The sequence below is a fragment of the Limulus polyphemus genome, unplaced genomic scaffold (genome assembly GCF_000517525.1).
Source record: "Limulus polyphemus unplaced genomic scaffold, Limulus_polyphemus-2.1.2 Scaffold1445, whole genome shotgun sequence".
NCBI lineage: Eukaryota > Metazoa > Arthropoda > Merostomata > Xiphosura > Limulidae > Limulus > Limulus polyphemus.
In genome coordinates, this window is record NW_013667055.1 from 48,424 (window position 1) to 71,441 (window position 23,018).

The 23,018-nt window shown below is 32.7% G+C and overlaps 1 protein-coding gene across 1 annotated transcript in view; it reads right to left on the reverse strand.

The window, feature by feature from the left end:
* LOC106463607 (lateral signaling target protein 2-like) overlaps positions 1 to 23,018 on the reverse strand; it is a 69,075-nt gene that overhangs the window by 33,511 nt on the left and 12,546 nt on the right. The window contains 2 exon segments of the mRNA XM_013923657.2: positions 383 to 514; positions 4,079 to 4,225. Of these exon segments, the coding sequence (XP_013779111.2) occupies positions 383 to 514; positions 4,079 to 4,225 (279 nt within the window).

Below are 23,018 nucleotides of genomic sequence, written 5' to 3' on the forward strand. Positions count from 1 at the left end.
CCTTAACTTTACTTTACTACGTTACGTTAATTTTAACTTTAACTAAAGAACCGTTTCCTTAAACGTTAACTAACGAAAAGAACTAATTACTACTATACTACACACACACACACACACACACACACACACACACACACACACATATTTGACATACTTTTTTATAACTTTTTTTAATGTTATAAAACTGGAATCCACTGATAACAAAACCATTGTAGTTTTTGAAGATGAAACTTTGTTGAATGGACAGCAACTGCTTGTTGTAGAAACACAAGTGTAGAGGACGACTTTTAGAAAGTCTTCCGCCATTCCTCTTTTAAGGGCAATATTACTTTACGAACGAAATGCACCATAAAAATCAAAATTTTTTAAGTAGTATATGTACCTCTGCTCCAAACCAAAGTTGACCAGCTAGGTTTTCCTGGAGTACTTCATCTGGAAATTTTGATCTAAAGTCTCGATTAGCTCGGAGGTGTGGAATAGCTTCATCCATTATGTCCTGACAGATATTCAAAACCTAGTACGGAACCAAAAGTGCCAAGCAAACTTAATGAATTGTATTTCTTAATAATACTGGATAAGTGTTTACTTTATGAAATAATTAACACTAAAAATATAGATACATATTCATACAGTCAGATGTTTCATTAACAAAAAAAAAGTCAACTTCTTATGCAAAACATTGTTAACCACAATCTTAGTGTTGTTAAAACTACTAGTAAACTTCAATATATCTATAAAATGAATAACTGCACAAAACAATCAAATGGTAACTACAATTTATATTTTAACTATGAGAAGACAAATCACTTTATAAAATTATGTCAATACATTTTCTCAAAAGATTTTTTTTTATTCAAATTAGCCATGATAGGTCATGTTAACTGAAATGCCAATGACCAGTCATTCAAGTTGTGCTTGTAAATGAGCATTTGGTAAGGGTGGTTTTGCATCTTTACAGTTAATTATATTTTGCTTCAAACAAGAGTACAGCCACGGCCACAAAAAGCAAGAGCAGTCTTGTGCTGCTAATACATGCTTTAAAAACAAGTGTTGATCTTGGAGCATCCTTAATCACTCCCTTGAATAACAACCATTTAGGTATCTTTAATGTCAAATTCACTGGAAATTAATTTCCCTAGAGTATTCCACACATGCTTAATGAGATTGAAGTTCAGTGAACATGAATTCAGTCAATCCCTCTTCTTTCTTAAGAAATGGGTCAATCAGTTCAATTCAGTGGGGCCAGAAATGATTAGTCATTATGCTGAAGTCAAGGAGTATTATGGTAGTATAAAGGTCACAGGATGTAGCTCCTATAATATGTGGCACTAATGGTAGCTGCCAACATCAAACTACCACATGTATTACATGTTCCTTATGAAATTGGGTTGGATCTGGTACCAGTTTCTCACCAAATGAGTATACGCCCATTATCTGGTTACAAGATGAAACATGACTAATTTGAAAAAAAAAAAAAGAAAGAAGAGAGAGAGGATATTGTTCTATAAGCTCTTGGTTCACTGAAAGTGTTCTAGACACCATTGCAGGCATGTTTTTTGTGTCTCCCTGAAAAGAAATACTCTTTATTAAGCATCCAACACACACATCAATTTTGTGAAATCTTTATGACCATTTCTAAATGACACAGCATACAGTTTCAGCTGCAAACATCTAATCCAGTCTTGAAGCATGTAGCCTAAAATAGCAGTGAGCCAGAATTAAGTGTAGTTGTTTGCTTGTGTTAAGGATGGAGGTTTGCTTTCTCTAGCTGTCAGAGCAACTGCACCATTAGTTTGGAAGCAATTCAACATTCTAATATATTATGAGATGATTGTAGATACTTCACAACAATCTGCTGTAATTAGCCAGCTTTTTTTCCCCCCATTGATTGATCATACATGAAATATCCACTTCTTTAAGGTCCAGCTACAGTTCTTGAACAATGTGAAACTTTTCAAAAACAGTGCACCTCACTTCTAAGTGATAACTGAGACACTACTGTGTGAGACTACTATAATATTAGCTGTTTCCTGTAGAACTAACATAAACACCATGTGATTGTTGAATGTAATGCTTTATAAAGTACTCAAGTTCATGCAATATTAGATATCTTATGTTACTGAACTTTGGTTAAGGAAATCCAAGAAGTTTATAAGTTTTAGTTACTTAGTTTAAAACATATAAAAATTAATAAAATATATATATACATAAAAACAAGTATTTGTAGTACTTATTGCATATTCAAGCTCTTTTGCATTTAAGTAAACATTTAGACATTTCTCCCTAAGCCTCCTACAAATTTGTTGACTTGATATAAAAAAAAAAATCATGTAGTTTACAAATGTATATTTTAGAACTAAAAAAACATCCTAGAACATCCCAAAATTACTACAGTTTATCCAACTTTCTAAGAAAACTATAAAATAGATTAAAATAATCCTTTAGCATTCCAGAATTCTTCTTACAAATAATTTATGGTTAAAAAGACTAAACAATGACTTGAAAGATTCAAGTATAGGAGAATCTGCTCTTTTTATCGATTATAAACACATCTATTAACTATGTAAAGTTTATTAGAAAACAATTTCAAACATCAGGGAAAAGAAGGATGGAGGCTTCTCTGGTTTGACAAATTTACTGATGTCTCAGCAAATCAAGAAGGTAGAAAATTCAAATTTTAGATTGTTTTTAGTTATGTATAATTGGTGTTTCTAATTGGTTGGAAATTTCAGCAGCTTATTTTTGATGTTACAAAATTCTAAAATGGAGAAGCTGGAGTTCAGACTGTCACAAAAAAATGTTGGTTGTGAATTTTTTAAATATTTCTTTTTAAATTTAAGACTGGCTTAATATGCATATGTTAAGACAGCTACTCCTCACAGAAGTATTACAACCAGTCAGACTAGCTTTTGAAACAGCCTCTGACCAGTATTTACTGGTTAATGGAAATGCTGCATACAACACAAGTTTAATGACAAATAGTTTGTATTACACATCATATGAATGAACATTAGTTGCCTGTTTGATTGACAGTGAACCGAGAGGGATGATTGACATTTTATAGCAGTGGTTCTTACTTTGTCATATTTATTGTTTGATTAACAGTGAACCGAGAGGGATGATTGACATTTTATAGCAGTGGTTTTTACTTTGTCGTATTTATTGTTTGATTAACAGTGAACCGAGAGGGATGATTGACATTTTATAGCAGTGGTTCTTACTTTGTCGTATTTATGACATTAAAAATTCAGATTATACTTAATTTCATAAATTGATTTTAAATGATGATCAAAAAACTTTTTTAGTAATAACACTTCTACACTGCACATCTCATTTCCAAAGGATAAAAAAAAACAACAGTTGATACATTTAAAGACACTTAACTCAAAAAGCAATATCTTCAAGTGTTTGATAAGCATGGAAGTTTACTACTTCCTAGACTTAATTTAGGACAAATATTTTGGATAATTCATGAAAATCTAATTCACAAAAAAATTAGGATTACTCCTAAAGTTTATTCCACACTATAAGACTTTCAGAAATAATCTTACTTTATGTTGTTTCCTAATATGATATTCTTCACTGGAATGTGAAATTTCTTTAGAATTTACTCTTAATCAATCTGCACAAGATTTATGTTTTATATGATTAATTTTAGGTAAATAAGATAAAACCTAGACACCTATTCTTATAAGTACTGAACACACATACTGCAAGGAAAATAATACAAGGATCATCATTAACCTAATATGTTAAACTAAAATAGCTGTGTTCCTGACAAGTCTTCTGAGCAAAGCACACATTTTGCTCAAAAGACATAGCAGCTATGGGTCTAACACAATAAACAATTAAGTACTGATTTTAAGCTTTGGAGGACTAATGAGTTCAATATTGGAGACAATCTAAAACATGTTCATCATGCCAGAATACTTGAGTTTCTGAAATAGTTTACTTCCATTCCATTTTGAATTCAACTCAACAATAGGATACTTTCCTAACAAAACTAAATATTGATGAGCATGACACCACATAATCCAACATGCCTTAACACTGTTTCCCTAACAAACACACTACACACCTTATCTTGGCAAGCCCGCAGTTGGTTTACCAGAGCTGAACATCTCTCTGGTTCCTTACGCCCATCAAAACTGTCCAATTCTGTAGCTACCTGATTCAATTCTTCATCTGCCCAGAAGAACCTAGCCAAGATGGAATTGTCTTCTTTCTAAAATGTAACAGATTTAGAGATTTCCTGTTATTACATTTGTAAATAACCATGATGGGAAAAAAAAATTCACAAAATTAAAACTTAAAAGGAAATTTTCAATTTACAGTTGTTTTATTTTCAGTAAATTTCAGTGTAGGTTACTATGGAATAAGATAAAGCTGATGTCAGTATTTGTAACTAAAATATATTAATAAATAAGTATATATTAATGTTGATAAATCAACATAAATACATAAAAATATGTTGGTAAATGCTCAAAAAAAATTGTCACACTTGGTACACATATCCCAAGGATAGAAGTAACAAATCCAGTTAAACTTTAATCAAAATCAGATAATAAGACAATAACTTAAAAAGTTGTTACAGAAAAAAAAATTAATATTTTAACAAAAGAACCTTCAGTGATGAAAATTATATGTCTAAGATATTGACTTAATTTTTATTCTTCTTCAAACTATTTCTGAATTTACCTAATACAGAACTCTTTATTAAGGATGTAGCAAGAGAAAGGCATCAAATGTTACATGCAATAATCTACTCGGTTGAACTATGTTTCGGAACTTTCACAAAACAATGGAAAAAAATACAATACAGTACAAAACAGAGCATAGGTAAGATTTCAGAAATACCAAAATAATAAATTAAGTTAAAATAAATACACATGTACTAGTTAATAGGACTATAGTGGATATTTACGATATAAATTAAGCACCCAAATATAAAACCTGAATGGACATTTCAATTATAAATGATGTTGCTATAAAAGTTACATATGCAAAAGCTGAAGACATACTTTAAGTGAAACACTGTGATACCACTCTCCTCATCAAGTGGTTAAATGGTAATTCCTTGTTTTAAGTAGCATGGTGAATACATTTAAAAACATAGGAATTAAACTGCCCCAAACAAATTAATATCAAATAAAAAAACTAACCAAATAAAACAAAATATTTAGCACTCAAGACTACTACTAGAAGATTTGTTATTATAGAGCATTTTATACAGTTAAAAGTGAGTTCTGATAAATCAAAACATGAATGTAATAACAGGAAGCATTTATTAAATGTTTCGGAATTGTCATAATTCCATCATCAGTAATCTAGAGTAATAATATTTGTATTTACAACAGAAATATATAAATAAGAAATAAACAATTTGAATATACAAATATAACACGAGAAAATGAAAACTGAGGCACAAGTGAAATAGTTAAAATAGGTTTAAATCCAGTGAAGACTGTGTGTTATTTAGGGACGGAAGAAGATTTTTTATGTATAATGTTTCTTTTATAAGAAGTTTGGTATCATGTTTGGCTGTTGAAAGAATTTTAAACTTTGAGAGAGAGAGAGAGAAATTGGATGTCCTGTTTCTGTATTGTGTTCACAGATAGTGGAGTTGAAAGGGTTTGCAACCTTTCTTCCAGTTTTTATGGATATGCCCATGTGTTCGTACTTGTACGTACATTAAATTGACATTTGGCTTCACCAATATAGGAGGCCTTAGTCTTCTCACGTGTATAAGTAGACAAGGTGAATCAGAAAAAAAATTTTTTTAGTCTGAAATTGGGTTTAATAATAACATCCAGGGAAATTTGGGAATAGTATGCGTTATAATTTTTTTTGTTACTGTTCCTTAATAAGGGAGCTCCATCTCCCAAAATATGGTAAGCAGGTGTATAAAGGAAGTTTGGGTACAGTGGGTATCTTAGGTGGTTTGACAAACAAATTAGTTAGAAATGAGGAATCTAGTTTCTCCAAGAAATGCATAGCGTAGCCATTTTGAAAGAGAATATTTTGAATGGAAGTAATTTCTTTGTGAAGGGCTAAATAGAATCAGGTAAGTTTGTAGGCTCTATTTAGTAGACAGAGAATAAGATTGTGTTTGAAAGAGAAGGGTATAAAACTGTCAAACTGAGTGAAAAAGCCAGTAAATATGTTTTTACAATAGACAGAAGTTGAAAAGCTGTTAGCATCATGGTTAACAAGAACGTCCAGAAAGGGAATAGAGCTATTTGTCTCAATTTCATGAATGAAGTGTATAGATGGGTGTTGTGAATTGAGATAGTCAAGAAAGCATTGGATATGATCAATATGGCAGAAAATAAGAATGTATCATCAACATACCTTTTGAAGAGAACAGGTTTGAAGCTTAATGGTGACTGAGAAAATGTTGGCCAGTGTAGGACCCAGTGGGAAGCCCATAGCAATGCCATCTATTTGCTCATATAGAGTATTGTTAAAGAGGAGAAGGCAGTCTTTGAAATCAGACTTAGAAAATCTATTAACAAGAATGTTTTTAGCAAAGAGATTAGAAAGTGCAATATTAATGGTTTCATCCAAAAGAATATTAGTAAAAAGAGAAGTAATATCAAAGTTAGCCATCACATGATCTTTAATGGGGGGGGGGGGGTGACTAATTTCTTGGGAAAATTGGAAGAAGTCAGGTCAGGTGTTGTAAATTCATTCATAGTAAAAGGTTTAAAGCTGGGTACAAGGAATTTAGCTACATTATAACTGTGAATGCCTAAGGCAAAAAATATAGTTCTGAGAGGGGTGTCCTCTAGATTACTGATGATCGAATTATGATGATTCCGAAAAATTTAATAAATGCTTCTTGTTATTACATTCATGTTTTGTTTTATCATTAAGTTCTAATATTGATTATTCAAACTTGAAATAAAGTTGTATAATCAAGAACTATTTTCCCCAGCTTATTTTATTATTATGAGCACTACTATTTCTATCCAAGAGAAGTCAAGAGGTTGACTTATTCCATATGCTGCTGGAATGATACATGTACTTTAGAAATTTTCATATAACAAAAACATTTGTAAGAATACATCTGAAAAATTTGGTAAAAAAACAAGTATGTTATATTTTAATTGAGGTAAATTTCATGAGTATATAAGGAAATGAAACTAGCCTAAATAAACATAAAAGAATGAAAAAAATACCAAAAATTTCTTAATTTCTTTATATTGTAGCTTTTACTATGAAAGACAAACCCACAACCATATAGGACAAACAATTCAGTACTCCTATCATGCATACTGCTTGGACAACTGAAGCCACAATATCAAAATAGTTATTAATTTTTAAAGCTAAATATTTAACTAGGCCATCTTTATTACACAAGTGTCAGTACTGACTTCACTACAGTTTTGGCTATTATACACTATATCAGTGGTTCATAAACTTTCCCTAGTGCTGGAACACCTTTATAAAATAAAGGTGTTCATTTTTGAAAAATGTGCTTAACCTTAAATTGCCAACTTGTTTTTATACTGTACACTACTTGAAAGGTCCATGTGTTGATAATCATGTTTTAGCCTCTTATAACACTTATTATAATGGACTGACAAAAACAAAACAGATAAAATCACTCATTTTCTAAGTAAAATCCAAGGGAAACCCCTACATACAATAATTAATGGGATTAACTGAAATATTGATGGTATTTTTTCTGTTACATGTTATTATAGGCCCTGTAACCAACAAATTCATTGATCCATAATCAATATAGCACATTAAAAGTTTAGACAATGTGTTTAAAAAGCTAGAAGTTATACTTCTTGAGGCTACTTCACATATTAATACTTTAATGCAATAATTTACTTAGAATTTTTGTCTACAAAGCTTGAACTCAGGAAAAATTCATGTATCTAACTGTTAACTACAAAATTGCATTAACCATATGATGTCATATTACATAAGTATATCAATATATGGTTACACTATTTTTGCATAGCTATTCAATGGTTACAGCTATTTGGTATTCTTCTGGAGAATATTTATTGAGAACTGACTAAGAATGTGAGAATATACTTGTATTTCTTTGTAAACTTACTATTTAGCTTCTTAATACCTCATTTCTTGAATATACAAAAAAACTCTACAAACCAGTTATTTTAGGCCAAACACATCTAAGTACATGTTGACCAGATATTCCAGAATTCTTGAGAGCAAAGTTATAACACTTTAAATATAAAATGTTCTTTCTTTATTGGAATTATGATAAAAATTATTTCATTTTGCAAATTATATATTTGAAATATCTTGATTTAAGGTGCATATGACGTGGTCTTCCTTTTGTGCCAATGTGCTAAGATTATGAATCCACTCAAGATATTAGAAGATCCCATTCTGAGGTAAATGTACATGTTATAAAATAAAGGTTTTGATGTTTATTAACAGGACAGTAGTTATACCTGTTATTCTACCACCAGTCAAATGACAATAGCAGATAAAAAAACAAAATGCAACAAACTTAGTATAGATAAGTGTACTTGTTCTACATCATTAGCAGAAACTACAAATAAATATATAGTTTGTTGGACTTATGATCTCTGGTAATGTAGAAGTATGCATGTATTGAATGAGCATTCAGTCACTAATACACATATTAATTTATATTTACAATGATACATAAAGACAATAATGTTTAGTTCTATTTTCAACTTTGAACTGAAGTTAACCTGTTCAAAATTTTGTTACACTCCAGATATTTGTTCAACCTGTGCTACCTGTGCACAGTCATTCCTAATTTTAAGCTGACAGACAAGATGGAAGGCAGCTGGTTAACAGTCCCAATCAGCAACTCTTGGACTATTCTTTGTCCAACTGAATAGTGGGATTTTACTGTTACTCTTATAGTGTACCAATAGCCCAAAAGTATGGAATATATTTTTGTGGTAACAGATCAAATTCACAGTCTGAACATGCTAAGCCAAGCCTTATTAATTAAAAACATTCTTGTTTATTGCAACAAAACATTTCAACTGCCAAATATTGAAAATTTATTGGTCTCCTGAACTTCTGTCAAGTTCGATCATTATGTACAGACATGTTAAATTATTAAGTTATACTTGGATATAAAAACAGTAATACAGTAAATTTCAGAAACACAGTGATGTAAAAAATAAATTCCTGTTACCAAACTTACTACAATCAAGGCTGATGTTAGTTTGTCTTGTTAGTCTAGGAGCATTATTCCTTTTTTAAAAAAAAAAAGAAATAAAATAAAATTATAAATTACTAGAATAATGCTCTGGGAATCACAAGATTTCAGGTGTTTCAGAATGTTTGTACAAATGGTTTGGTGTTGCACAAAAATCTGTAACAGTACTTGTGTTTTTATATTTTATTGATCATATTGATATACCTTCATCCAACACCTTTTAATTGTAAATACATTTCAGTCATATGTATTGAGTAACACCCGTTTTCAAAACTGGTCTATGTAGTTACACTAATACTGATTTCCTATTTGCTTTTCACAGTGTTATGTAGTTTCTACAACTTCTTAGCAGTTTACCTAAACCATTTTTAGTTCACCACAATCTCAAAGAGTGGCACTAAGGCACTGCAACTTGTTTCAAAAATTATAGTCACTTATTAAAAGAGGATAAAATATTTTAAATTAAGATCACTAGAGAATCACCTAGAGGAATTGTAAAAGTTACTTTTTTAAATTATTGACACCTATGTAATCTTAATGAAGTAGATCTTGAATCAAAAAAGTATAGGAGCCTTTCTTGTAAGCCCATAAAGATGAATAGCACAGCCAAGACCTACTTCTATTTATTTTTATCACCTATCACACAGTAGTGGATATGAGTCATCATTTCCCTACTCTAGTTTCAGAACCTGACTCACCTACAGGCAATCAAATTTTCACTCACAGATTACAAGTGGATGACTGCTTGCCTGCCAGTCTTTTAAATTTTATTTCAATTAGCCTAATCAAATTAATTAAGTAGTTACATACGTTACTATAGATATGAATGTTTTAACCGACAGTAAGTAAACATCACAAGATAACACACATATATGGCAAAAACATATTTTATTTGCTATGTTCTCCGTGTTCACTGGCCGGAGAGTAATTTTTAAATGCTCAAAAGATTACAGGACGCGGAACAGAGGGAAAACAAAACGGGAATCAGAGCGCGAAAGTCATAGGCTGTGTAGTAAGTTACTTAGCGTTGAGACATTAGCTTTTGAATCACACACTGCTTAAATCTTAACGTACACATCAAACAGATACGATTCGCATTTAGTTCTTGAATATAAAATTTCATCCATGTGTAACAATAAAAGCATCACACAATGCATGTATGTAATGCAGAACTTCACGTGTACGTTGACCGTTGCTAAGGGAATGTCTTGCCGCTTTTACTCACGCTCAAACAACAGGGCTGACTGCTCAACCTTCCAACTTCCTTATACGGAATTGAAAGCAAAATACGTAAACTATTGCAGTACACATGTATCACTGTCCACTTTCAAATAATTCAATGACACCAAATACTTGTATTTCACAAATCATTAGCAGTATCAAAGTCCAACTGACTATCGAAAATATACAAGATAATACACGTGATCAAACGCCAACGAGAATGCGGGATGGGGCCCAATGTAATATCTTTGGATGATGTGTAGTGTGGTTTAGAACATTAGAATGAGATAGAAAACAGCTAATTTTTCTCAATACCAGATTATATGCGTGTACGTATTTTTATTTTTACTCTGTTGCTTGACAATCACAAACAACCATGTTTTGTTTTCCTTTTATTGTTAACCTGTTGAAGCAAAATATTGTTTCGGTATTGTAAATATTACTTTATAATCATTCAAATACGTATATGTTATAATTAAGAAACGTTTTTCTAAGTATGATACAAAAGTTTTAAAATACATAGTTGATTTTTTTGTTATTGGTATCTATAGAATTATTAATTAATCATATTTAACGCTATACGTTCTGGTGGATGAGCTTGATGCTGCTTTAAGATATACTTCAGAAAAGGCCCGTTTGTGGTGAAATTCGAACCAAGAAACTCAAGATCAGAAGTCGTGCATGACATATACCGGATTGAATTATTAAAACACTGAACAGTAGATTTGATTTTTTTTTAAGTGTTAAAAAAAACGTTCATCTTTTTGACCAAAGGGTCAACATTTTCTTTATAATGGTATTTGTTATTAAGCACAAAGCTACATAATGGGCTGTGTTATGCCCACGCCAATATCGAAACCAGATTTTTAGCGTTGTGAGCCCAAAAACTTACAACTGAGCCACCGAGGAGGTTATATGATAGTAAAAATTTCTTGTCGACTTTCTCATACAAAGATCATCCCACGATAAACTTGCACAATAATTTGGTGGATTGCGTGCAAAAAATACGTTTCCCAGTTGAAAAATGCTACACCCAATTTAAATTCAATGCAGATTTATATAATAATTTACGTAAACAAACGGCACCAAATAATTTTCGAAACTGAAAAAAATAATTGTGATTTAAATACGTTTTTAATTGGTGTAATATTTCCCCCAGTGGCACATTAAGATTAAAAAAACAAACAGAAGGGTATTTATATGAGCCTATACTCGCGGAACCAAAAGTTTATTACAGTAAACGCGCTCTTAATCTTCAAATGTTCAGTTGATGATTAAACAAAATCGTCAAACTGAAAGAAAGCTAAGCTTTTCAGTGACACCAGTTGGTAATATATAGTCAAGTAATGTTGAAATAGCCTGATTATGCATCCAGAATATAAATGTTATTCTGGTATCTTATGCATTAGTGGGCTAAGCGGCCAGGTCAGAGATCCTAGAGGATCAGGTGTATTCATTCCTAATTTTGAACTACTGACCATAGGAAGGACAGTCTGCCAATAGCACCTGCCACCAGAAGGTTTTTTGTCCGGCTTTTTACACCGAATAACGGAATTTACTATCACTTTTATAAACATCCCACAGCTGAAAATGAGGAGCGTGTTCGGTGGTATAACATCTCTTGATTCTCAACCTGGCATACTAACCTCTAGGTCATACGCCCGACCTCTTTATGACTAGATGTGTATATCTGCAAAATAAACGGCGATAAAAAGAAACGTGAAAGGTAGTTCAACAGCATAAAGAATTTTTCTAATTTCTGAATATTTATGCATAGTAACCACAAATGATAGTTATAGCAAGAGAAGGCTTGTTGATAATTCACACTTTAAATAACCATTATAACAATGAATTTTTTATTTGTCTTAGTTCTTACTTTACCAGCGCAATCTGTGGAAATTTAAATCTTGCACACTTCTTAGTCTAGAATATAGGTCAGAAGACTTAAAAAACGGTGCCGGGTAATCAAACGGTTATTTACTTCATGGAATTGATAACAGGATATTCTGACTGATGAGAAAACATTTTGTCTCATGTACAGTAAAAGTTTTAAATATATTCAGAATGTCATTCTCTACGAATATGTGCTGTACCACAAATGAACAGTCCAGCTAAATCCTGTATGCTGGTGACTGGTTGTTAGGTGTATGTATAAAATGATTAATGTTATAATTGGTTGCTACGTTTCTGATAAAGCGTAGATATACCACTCAATTTTACAAACAGATTAAACTAAATATAAAATATATCAAATGTTTAACGCTACGACTGCCTGTTGCTATGTGTAGTCAAGTACATACACACTGCTAAGCCGTGTAACTAAGTGTTATGAGTTGTCATGCATATAAAATACTTAATGATATGATTAATTTACAAAACGACTAAGTTAAAACTTGTTAAATATACCTCACAAAACAGCTTTTATTACGAACAACCACAAAATATAACTGCAAATCTTGAAGTACTGGTAAAAACGGAACACAGGTGATAATATTCCTACAAAATCATCGCATATAGGAAGTTTCAAACAATTACTTGAAAACATTCGGTCGTCCGATTGCTTTACATTTTCAATCCCTTTTCAAAGTAGATTGAAACAATTTTATATCAATGAATTCGATATTAATAAACAAAAATTTATAAATTTCACAGCTGTTGTGACTTCAGTTTGTGTTTAAACCAAATACATTTTATAAATAATTGGAAATGAACTTGCGTTAACCTACGATAGAGAAAACTAAACTAACTTTAGAACTTCTAATTATACCGCATCGCAAGTTCCAGTATATTTTTAACTGGTAAAAAATAGCTATTCTAACAACGGTTTCACGTGACACGTTTCAAAAATCGACATGTTTAGTGTATACTACAACAGTGTATTAGATAGAACGTCGCAGATACGCGTTTGACAGTGAATTGGAAATAGCCATGGCTATACAACAAGTAAGTATTGTCTGAAAAATTAAACCTTATTCAATTCATATGATAAACCAAATAACTGCTATTCTACGGTGTAAGTTATTCTACTGAATTTATGCACCGATATATCCAGGAACATGCTCTTTCTTCGTTGCTTAACACGTAAAACAAAAAGTATGTTTATGTTTGTCGAGGAAGAAAACGTCACTGCGCAATTTCACTTTCTAAGCGACTTAAGATCAGGAATTTCTACGCCTAAGTTGCAGGTTTTAATCGATTTTAATAAAAAAATAACAATTCTAGTATATTAATACAGAGTATATGCAATTACTAGCTGTCTTAGTTAAACATCGGTCATTCGTATTTTGCAACACCTACAAGTAAACAATGGTAGGATAATATGCAGTAGCGTGCGGGGGGGGGGGGGAGGCGAAAGGTTCCGAGGCCCCGGGCATCCAACGCAAAGAGTCAAATCGAATAGTAGAACCCTTTCCGCCCTTCTCCAAGGTCTTGGGTACAAGGCCCCGGGCATATAGAACCTCTGCACGCCACTGATAATATGTAATACTAAGTTAAGTGGAAAAGTAGATAAGATAGATTCTCGAACAGGAATTTGAACCTAGAACCAATGGTTATCAAACGCTGCTGCAAAACACATGCAAATCATTCACTAATGACACATTAATGTAACAAGTCTACAACTATTAAACTGAAATTTCTAAGTATCAGATAATTTTTATATTATCCAAAAACTCTTCCCAAACTTCGTATTTCTCTTGTATTCTACGATACTAGGATTATATCTGAATAACAAGGTCATAGCTGAAGTGTAACAATTTTTTTTTATAAGGCTAACAAGTTCAAGGTAATATCTAAAGTTACGTTATAAAACAATGTGATTTCTCTTCAGGGTAAGAATTTAATTTTCCTTCAAGAATAACGAAAAAAAAAAATACCTGACTAAAAATATTTGAGATGTAAAAATGAAGAAAAAAATAATAAAGCAACTCATATTTCTTTTAGCTGTGGAATAGTTGTTAATGTTCAGCGAAGTTAATATAAAATTGGTGAATTGTGTGCACGCGGTTCTAAGCCGGATCTTTCTATAATACTAGTAACTAAATAAAAATTGCGGTGTTTACGATAACGACCGGTTTATCTTGAATACAGGAAAAGCTTGCAGCACCACTACAAAAATTCCATAGAACGCTATAAAATAAAGTAAAAGGAATAGCGCCATCATAACAAGAAGACACGGTCTACTGGAATGTAACGTAAATGCAACTTTTTTGGGAGGTATACCTTTAAAATCTTTCTGATAGTCATTATTTCAATTTTATTATTACTGTCATCTCTCAGTTCAGAATATATCGATGACGTTTCGAATGACAAACAAATTCTTTGTTGTTGTAACCTTATCCTTGACGTAAAAATTGTCATTTTCTTTGTGTAACGTTATCTGTATTAAGCGTTTGTAACCTGACAGTCTAGACAGAAAAACATTTCTGCGGGTAAATCAAATCTGGCGAGCTTCATTATATAAAAAATTGTCTATCAACATTTTATTTCCAATCAAGTTATCAAAAATATTTTAAGTGTTCGTAAATGAATTGAAAAGCAAGCCTAGCTATGTTAGTCTTAATGGTAAAATTCTTTAACTGTATAAGGTAAAAATTATAAATTTTCTGTTCAATGTATATTCATTACGTTAGAATATAACGTTATTTCGGAATTTATTTAACAAATACAGAGGTTGAGTACGTTATATTAAAACAATCTTGAATAGGCACATCAGCAAGGCACTTGATAACACCACAGCCGATATAAAGTCGTAGTGGGACGGAATGTATCAGAAGTATATTCTATCATTGTTTTAATTTTGGTATGTAATGATGCAACCCAAAATTGGTCGCATTGAAGAAAAGTATATAACAACCCTTTCCGACAGTACACAATATATTTATGTGTGTACGTAATGGTGTTGGTAGACAAAGAAATAGACTTGTAACAAGACATACCCCGGCCGTGGTAACCAAAGTGCAGCGTCTTGTAACAGGCGATATCCACAAACATAGTGGTCAATGGCAAAGCCCTGTGCCCCAGACAACATTGCGCAACATAACCAAAAAGGATTTTCACCTGGAAATGCGACTCACGACGTGGATACACAAGTTACTTTACACAACATATCCGTTCAACCATCGCTTATCTCAATCAGCTACATGGAGAATAAAATAGGTATTTACGGTATTCCATAAGAAGACCGGTCAAGTAAGTCGGACCGTTGAAACGACGCCAAGAAACCGTCATCCTTGTACACTAGACTGAGGATGGAAATACAGCAGGGGTAGTAGTGTGCTCTGACCATGGAAGCTTTACAATGGAGCCTTTTGCAAAGAAATTACCCTATAAGCCTATTGTTAAGATGACAGTCGTTAGAAAAAGCACAGCCGGACGTGGCGAAATAGACCGTATCGACATGAAGCTATAAAATAGTTTCATACAACCTAATCAACTTGTGTACTTCCAAAAACTAATATAATAGAAGCTCCTTTTACAGCACAAAAGTAACGATAAGTGTCGAATAATGTATAATTATTTGTTTGTTACAAACCAATTTTCAACAGAATATTGTCCAAAAAAAAATTAAGTTCACTAACTTTCTTTCTGCGAAAAAAAAAGTTACATATACACTCAAATGTGCCTGTTTTTAATCGCTGTTTATTCACACACTGTTCATAACTTTGTTTTTTGCTACTTTCTAACTTTTTGTAGAGGACATTCATTCGTTACTGGCCTTTTTGTATTAGATAATATTTTGTTGTATTTACTATTTTAACGATGTGAAATAATATGGGTATATCCCTAATGCAGTTTTGCATAACCTCTCTCTATCTCTTTATAAGTGGTACATATTTTTGAGTACAAGTTTAAAAATATAAAGCTTACGATGAATGAGTTACAATACCTTTTATATAAGTTCCCTTCACTAAACTTTGCCATAAGACCCATCATTGTCTCTTCTAAATATATATAAATATTATGGTGTCAGAAACACTGTTACAAGAACAGTCTAAAAATGTTTCTTTAAATTATGTAGGCCAACGCTACACAATGGTGTCGTATAGCCTGCAAAACGAAAATTCGAGTGATACCAAAAGTATCGAGACATCATACCCACAACTAATAACGTGCTCTTCCCTACTGAATTTGTATAGTAACATTACAGTACAATGTTGGGAAAATATTATGAAATACCAGGAGATGTCACAACCAGCCAAATGAAGTCAAGATCCAACCATGAAATATCACTAAATTTGGAGCTACTATGCGTGAACAGTGGCGGTCTATTCCATCAGATGTATACCAAAGATTGATGGTGCTGTTAGTATCAGAAAACAGGTCGTGATTATCGCGAAGAGAAGACCCATTTCGTACAAATTAGGCCCAGCAGCTACATTCCCCATTCTCTAGGTCCATGGTGCGCAAGTTGTGGGACGCGCAGCTATAACTATAGAATATAAATTATACCTGAAAGCACAATCTTAAGAATAGAAACGTCTTAAAACTACATTACAGATATTACTATTGTTAAGTAATATAGTATTGATTGTTTGTTTTAGAGCAAAATCACATTGGGCTATCGTCTGTGTCCGCGGCGGGGAATTGAACCTCTGGTTTTAGCCCTATAAGTCTGTAAAATTCCCGCTCTTCCACAGGGAGACAACAATATAATAAAAACACCATGGAGAAAATAACATGTACAGTATATACACACAAAATTAAGTTATAGGTGTGAGGGGGCGCAACAAAACGCATGTTTAGAAAGGAGGATACCATACAAAGTTTGCGCACCACTGCTCTAGGTATTTTAACGCTTTTTACAGAGCGAGTATAAACTTATTCAAAAACAGTATTAAATTTAACAACTTTAGGTTAAAATTTATGTACGTATGTCAAGGTACATTATGTTATTAATAGTTCACTCTACATTCATTATATTATTTTAATTCTTCACATCAACAAGATTATATAAAAAAAACACGTACAGAGTTTTATTTACGGCGATAAGTACAGTTTCAAGACGCAATTTCTGGGACATATACGCACAATCTTAGTCATATTTGCAACAAAAATTTTAACAAGACAATTTATTTTTATATTTTAGTGATAATGAACTCCATAAGGTTTACTTTACATTTACGTACTTGAAAAATAAGTATTTTAAGTCAAGTCTTACTTCTACACATTATAGATAATTAAAAACGATGGTTCTAAACATGAGGAAAAATCTCAAACTAAAAATATTGAAAAATTTGTAAACTATACGTGAAAATGAAAATTGTGCACACCGTGTTATAAATGACAGTTTAGATGTTATGTTAATTTTAAAGTTAACCCGTGTAGCAAATCATTAACCTCAGTTAGGAAGTCTCATTATAAAAGGAATTCGAAGATATGAAATCGAATATACAGATGCTTATGCTGGCCGATCCCATTACATTTCGATACCAATTCTCAAATAAATCATAAATTTATTCTTATGCTGTATAACTTGAAAACTTCCGGAAAAATCTGGATTTAGTTTACAGTTTCGAATGTTACTATGTATGTTGATATGAATGTAATTAATTGTTCAGTCAAACCTGAGAGCCCTAAACAACTCTCGAACCTCCATTTTGTACTCCTCCCCGACTTTTTCTAAAATTTGTCTTCGTTTGTATATTGTGGGTTAAGAATTAGTTAAAAATTGTAGGAACTATAAAATTCAGGTAAACAATAGATACGTATAAGTAGAATTGAGAATTATTTACATATCTAGAAGTAACTTAATTTCTAAATCTTTTTTAATAATTTAAGTACTATATATTTCTAAAACCGGTATTTTAACACTACTCAAATATAAAAAAAATATAATATCCGAATAAACCTGGATAACCAATAAATAACTTGCAACGGCACGTGACTATTACGAAGAAAACAACACGCGTACATCTCCAATAATACATTGTTGAGCATACCACCATAATTATAAACATATGTTTTATGAATTTCGTAATCATGGTTGTACTTATAAAATATGGGTGAATTAATCATATCTGTGATGCAATTTTTAACAGTTTACCACAACGAGAAATTTAAGTTAAGTATTGTACGATTCAATATAGCATGATGCCCAGAAACAATACAAAACATATACAACGAAAATTGCACACTGCCATCATATATCCAAGATTTTTCAAGTCATCTATGTATTTCACTAATGTTTTCTTCTTTTGTTGAAATAATAGGTTTGGATGTTATTACAACCTTGCAAAAAAGAATAGTAATGATTCTGTTGTAACACTGTGTCGTTATATGGCCATTTTGAACAGCTCCGTGTTAATTTACCTACACAAACATCTATTCACACAATGGGCTAAACAGTCAGCTAGGTCAACGACCTATATGTTTAGGTATAACCATCACGATTTTGAATTGCAACCAGTATCTGCCACCTGAAGAATAGCGAAATTGACTTTCACTCATAAACAAAGCTGAACGTTTAAAGCGTATTTAAAAGCACCTCGTCTCACATACCCAGTCCGATACGCTAACCACTATGTCATACTTAGACTACGAGGGTATAGGACTTGAAAAACAAAACAACAAAAAACACCTTATATACACTCATGCACAATTCGTGGATTAAAAATGGTAAATGAAAAGCCTGCAACTGCTATATGTGTTTCTAGCCCTAACCATTAACATCTTCAAGGGATTCTAACTCTTATCCCTTGTTTATAAAATTCTTGTTTCTTCCATAGTAATTGTTTCAAGTTTTGAGGTTCAGTTTATACAAATGAGTCCGACGGAACTGTAAAATCCACCACCAAGCGTAATACAAATAAAATGCATTTTAGAATCAACATCTTCCTGATTACATTCATTAGAACCTGTCGTCATTTGGAAATATTTTCAATCCATTGTCCTTTTTATTGATAAGGACTACTAGATCCCGTTACAGGCGTTAACACATGAACATGCTTTTAGGAACAAGGACTTTATGAAAATATTCCAATCCAATTTCATTTTACTGAGAGAGCTAATAGATCAGGTTACAGGCATTAATACATGTTTTGCAGAACTGAAAATTCTATGAACATCGCTTCAACCAAGTACAATTTATACATAACTGATGGATCATTATTTACTTCAATTATTTCATTTACACATTATCTCAACTACATGGAAGGTTGGGTACGTTATGTTAAAACGATTTTAAACATGCAAGTCACATGACAACCACATCAGATATGAAGTCGCGGTGGAACGGTAAGTATCAGAACTACATTCGAACATTGTTTGGCATTGCGTAGGTTACCTATATGATGTCAATGAAAACTGATCACTTTCGGGAAAGGTATGTAATAGCCCTTTCCGCTGCAAAATAGTGATAAACTCGTAACATAAAAATACGTGAAGATCAGGATTTAGGATGTTCAGTTAATGGCATTGCAAAACAAAGAAATATGGATCAATTTGTAAAACCATGATCATCCAGAAAAAGACCTGGAACAAGTTGTACCCTGATCGTGGCAAGCAAAGTATAGAGTCTTGTAACAGGTATGAGTATAAAAACAAACAAGCCCCAGTAAAACAGTACGCAACATAATCGAGAAGTATCTCAGCTTTTAACAGAAGTGTCGCATATACAAGTTGCTTCCATGGCTGATAGGTTTCATTGGTGCATACCTAAAGCAACTGGAGAATGAAACAGTTACACTATTCCACGTGAAGGCACACTAGTCAAGTCGCCATATTTTTGTGCAATCGGAGTGTTGAAACGAGCACTCGGAAACCATCGTCTTCAATCACTAAATGGATTATGAAAAGCACGAAGAGAGAAGTGATATGCTTTGGACATAACAGCCTTATGGCCCGTTTTGCCATGAAAACTACACTTCAGAGCAATTGTCAAAATGTTTGGTTGTCAAATAGGGTACGACGGGACGTGGCTGCAACAACATGTATTAGTGAAGGTCAAAAAATCGTTTTAATATAACGTACCTAATCTACATACACTACTCAGTACCTTTAATATTGTAATTTTTTTCTAATTTCCAAATTTACAGCAATAAAGAAAATTAAGTTTTACACTTTAATTTTATGAAAAATATGCCTATATAACGAATCACGAAAAAGTATTTACAGATGCATGTTCATAATTACTGAGATTGAAGCATTTGCGTGTATTGACAGACCAGGGGTTTTAAAACCTTTTAGACAGCCACCCCCTTGTCCGTGGTATTTGACGCCTTCACCCTCAAACATTACATACACTAACAACAAAAAATCCAATATGCAGCTTCCTCTAAATATTAAAAATCGTATTTAGTGCACCACATGCTCAATCAGACATGCATATGTAAGTGTACAGTACCTAGCTTCTATTTACGATACTGCTTACTTGCTAGTAAGAAGGTTGTGCCTGTTTATTAAACCAGAAAGTAAGACAAGCTTCAGGACCATACGCAAAATGTTTGAAAGGGGGCTTCTAATTTGCAAGATCAAAAGCCAACACATATTGTGTGAAGCATAAACAGCATGCAAAACATGCTGATGATAAGGGGGTCTGGGGGCATGCGACTATTTCAAGCCAAAAAATGCAGAAGAATGTAGGCTATGTAGAAAACGTTAGATACCATAAGCAGCTGCGCTATAACTATATAGGATTTTTTCTACATCACAAAAATAGGGGATTCGGCCGAACCCCCTCTGCGTACGTGCATGAGCTTTAGTTTATAAAAGCAGATAAAGACGCCCACCCCACGATATATTTGGGAACCGCTTTTCTAAACAAGACGTAACAGGATGGAAGGTAGAAAAAATCAACAAAGAACTTTCTTGTGAGACGAGACGAATGAAATGTCATATGGCAGTAAAAAAGTTGAAAAAGTTAAACCATAATAACCTCAACATGGAAACCATATATTTTTGACTCTTCTGATTTCCGTTTCTACGTTGCACAATTGGTTCACGTCTGCTGCAATTCCCGCTCTACTGCGCGAATTGTTGTTAGCATATACTCTGCAAAACGGAAGTTCGTGGTAACTTATGACGTAGGAGCACGTCTTTTATAGCGGAAATTATGCAGTCGAGACTCAATATCACGTTGACACTACCTAATTTGAGTATAATGTGAATGGGTTTCAGATCCTCACAGCATTTTGTATAGTTGGAAAATATCCACCACCACCCCTCCCCAATAGTATGACCAAACGTATGTCCGGAAATATTGTATTTACCAAAAACGTCAAGACGACTGTCAGATTTTATTATCCACATTTCTCCAAATATGGATTGTTATTTTTAAACGAAAGCTGTACTGTTTCTAAAGGACTTTCAGTTTCACCTAAAAATTTTATCAGATCAATGGCACGATGAACACTTGCAAGTGGAAATCGGTTTCATATGTATTAAACGGAAAAGGTGTCGATATTGTACAGTCAATTATCACGCAGTCAGCTTCAAATTGCTCTCTGTTAACTTTTCCACCGCTGAATGGCTTGCTGCCGAGTAAACAGGAAAATCATATTCCAATATGACACAAACTCTGGCAAGATACGAGTTGCTTGAATAGTAATGGTTTGATTATTCCATTGAGTGTTTGATATGCATCCAAGAAGACCATGTTTCTTTTTAGCTTTACTTCTGATTTTAGTTCCATATTCATTAACATATATAGCCTTTTTCAAGAGTATATAACCAAGATATATTATATGTTTGAATATGTTGGTAAATTTATCATTCAATTAAGTTTTCGATCTTCGATTGATGGCTGTAAAAACGGTCATGCACTGTTAACATGCAATTTTCTCTTCTTCGCCTAAAACAAAATTAATAACGAAAAGTGAGTTTTAGCACTAATAAACTGTTTTCCACTTGCCCGAATATTTGTCTTTTGAAAATTAAGCATCATGAATATTAGGAGGAACCATCTATATACATACATTATAAATAACAGTGGGCTTGACACACTACCTTACCGAACTTCATAAACACTCGACCTACTATACACAGAACCGATCTGCAAGTTCGCATTCTGTTATTTTATGCTACAAAAAAAAAAAAGCGGTGCTAGAAAACACACTGAAAAAACGTTTTAACGATGTCTATTTCCTAAAATCAATATGTCCAAGCTGGGTGGAGAAGGCACTGGTGAAGGAGATTTTAAAATATATGTTAGAGTATCACGTCTCATATGCCTTATTGCTCAGGGATTGAATATTACATTTGTTGTTTTAACGCAAAGATACACAATGGGTTGTCTGCGGTTTCCTCACCGCAGGGAATTAAGTCGCATATTTTAGGGGGGGGGGATTACATTTTGAGTAACCAGCATCACGAAACAAACAAGCACACAGAAGCCAAATCAACGAAGGACTATGATACAACAATCATAACATCTTACTGTAACTAAACTAAATATAAAATATATCAAATGTTTAACGCTACGACTGCCTGTTGCTATGTGTAGTCAAGTACATACACACTGCTAAGCCGTGTAACTAAGTGTTATGAGGTGTCATGCATATAAAATACTTAATGATATGATTAATTTACAAAACGACTAAGTTAAAACTTGTTAAATATACCTCACAAAACAGCTTTTATTACGAACAACCACAAAATATAACTGCAAAACTTGAAA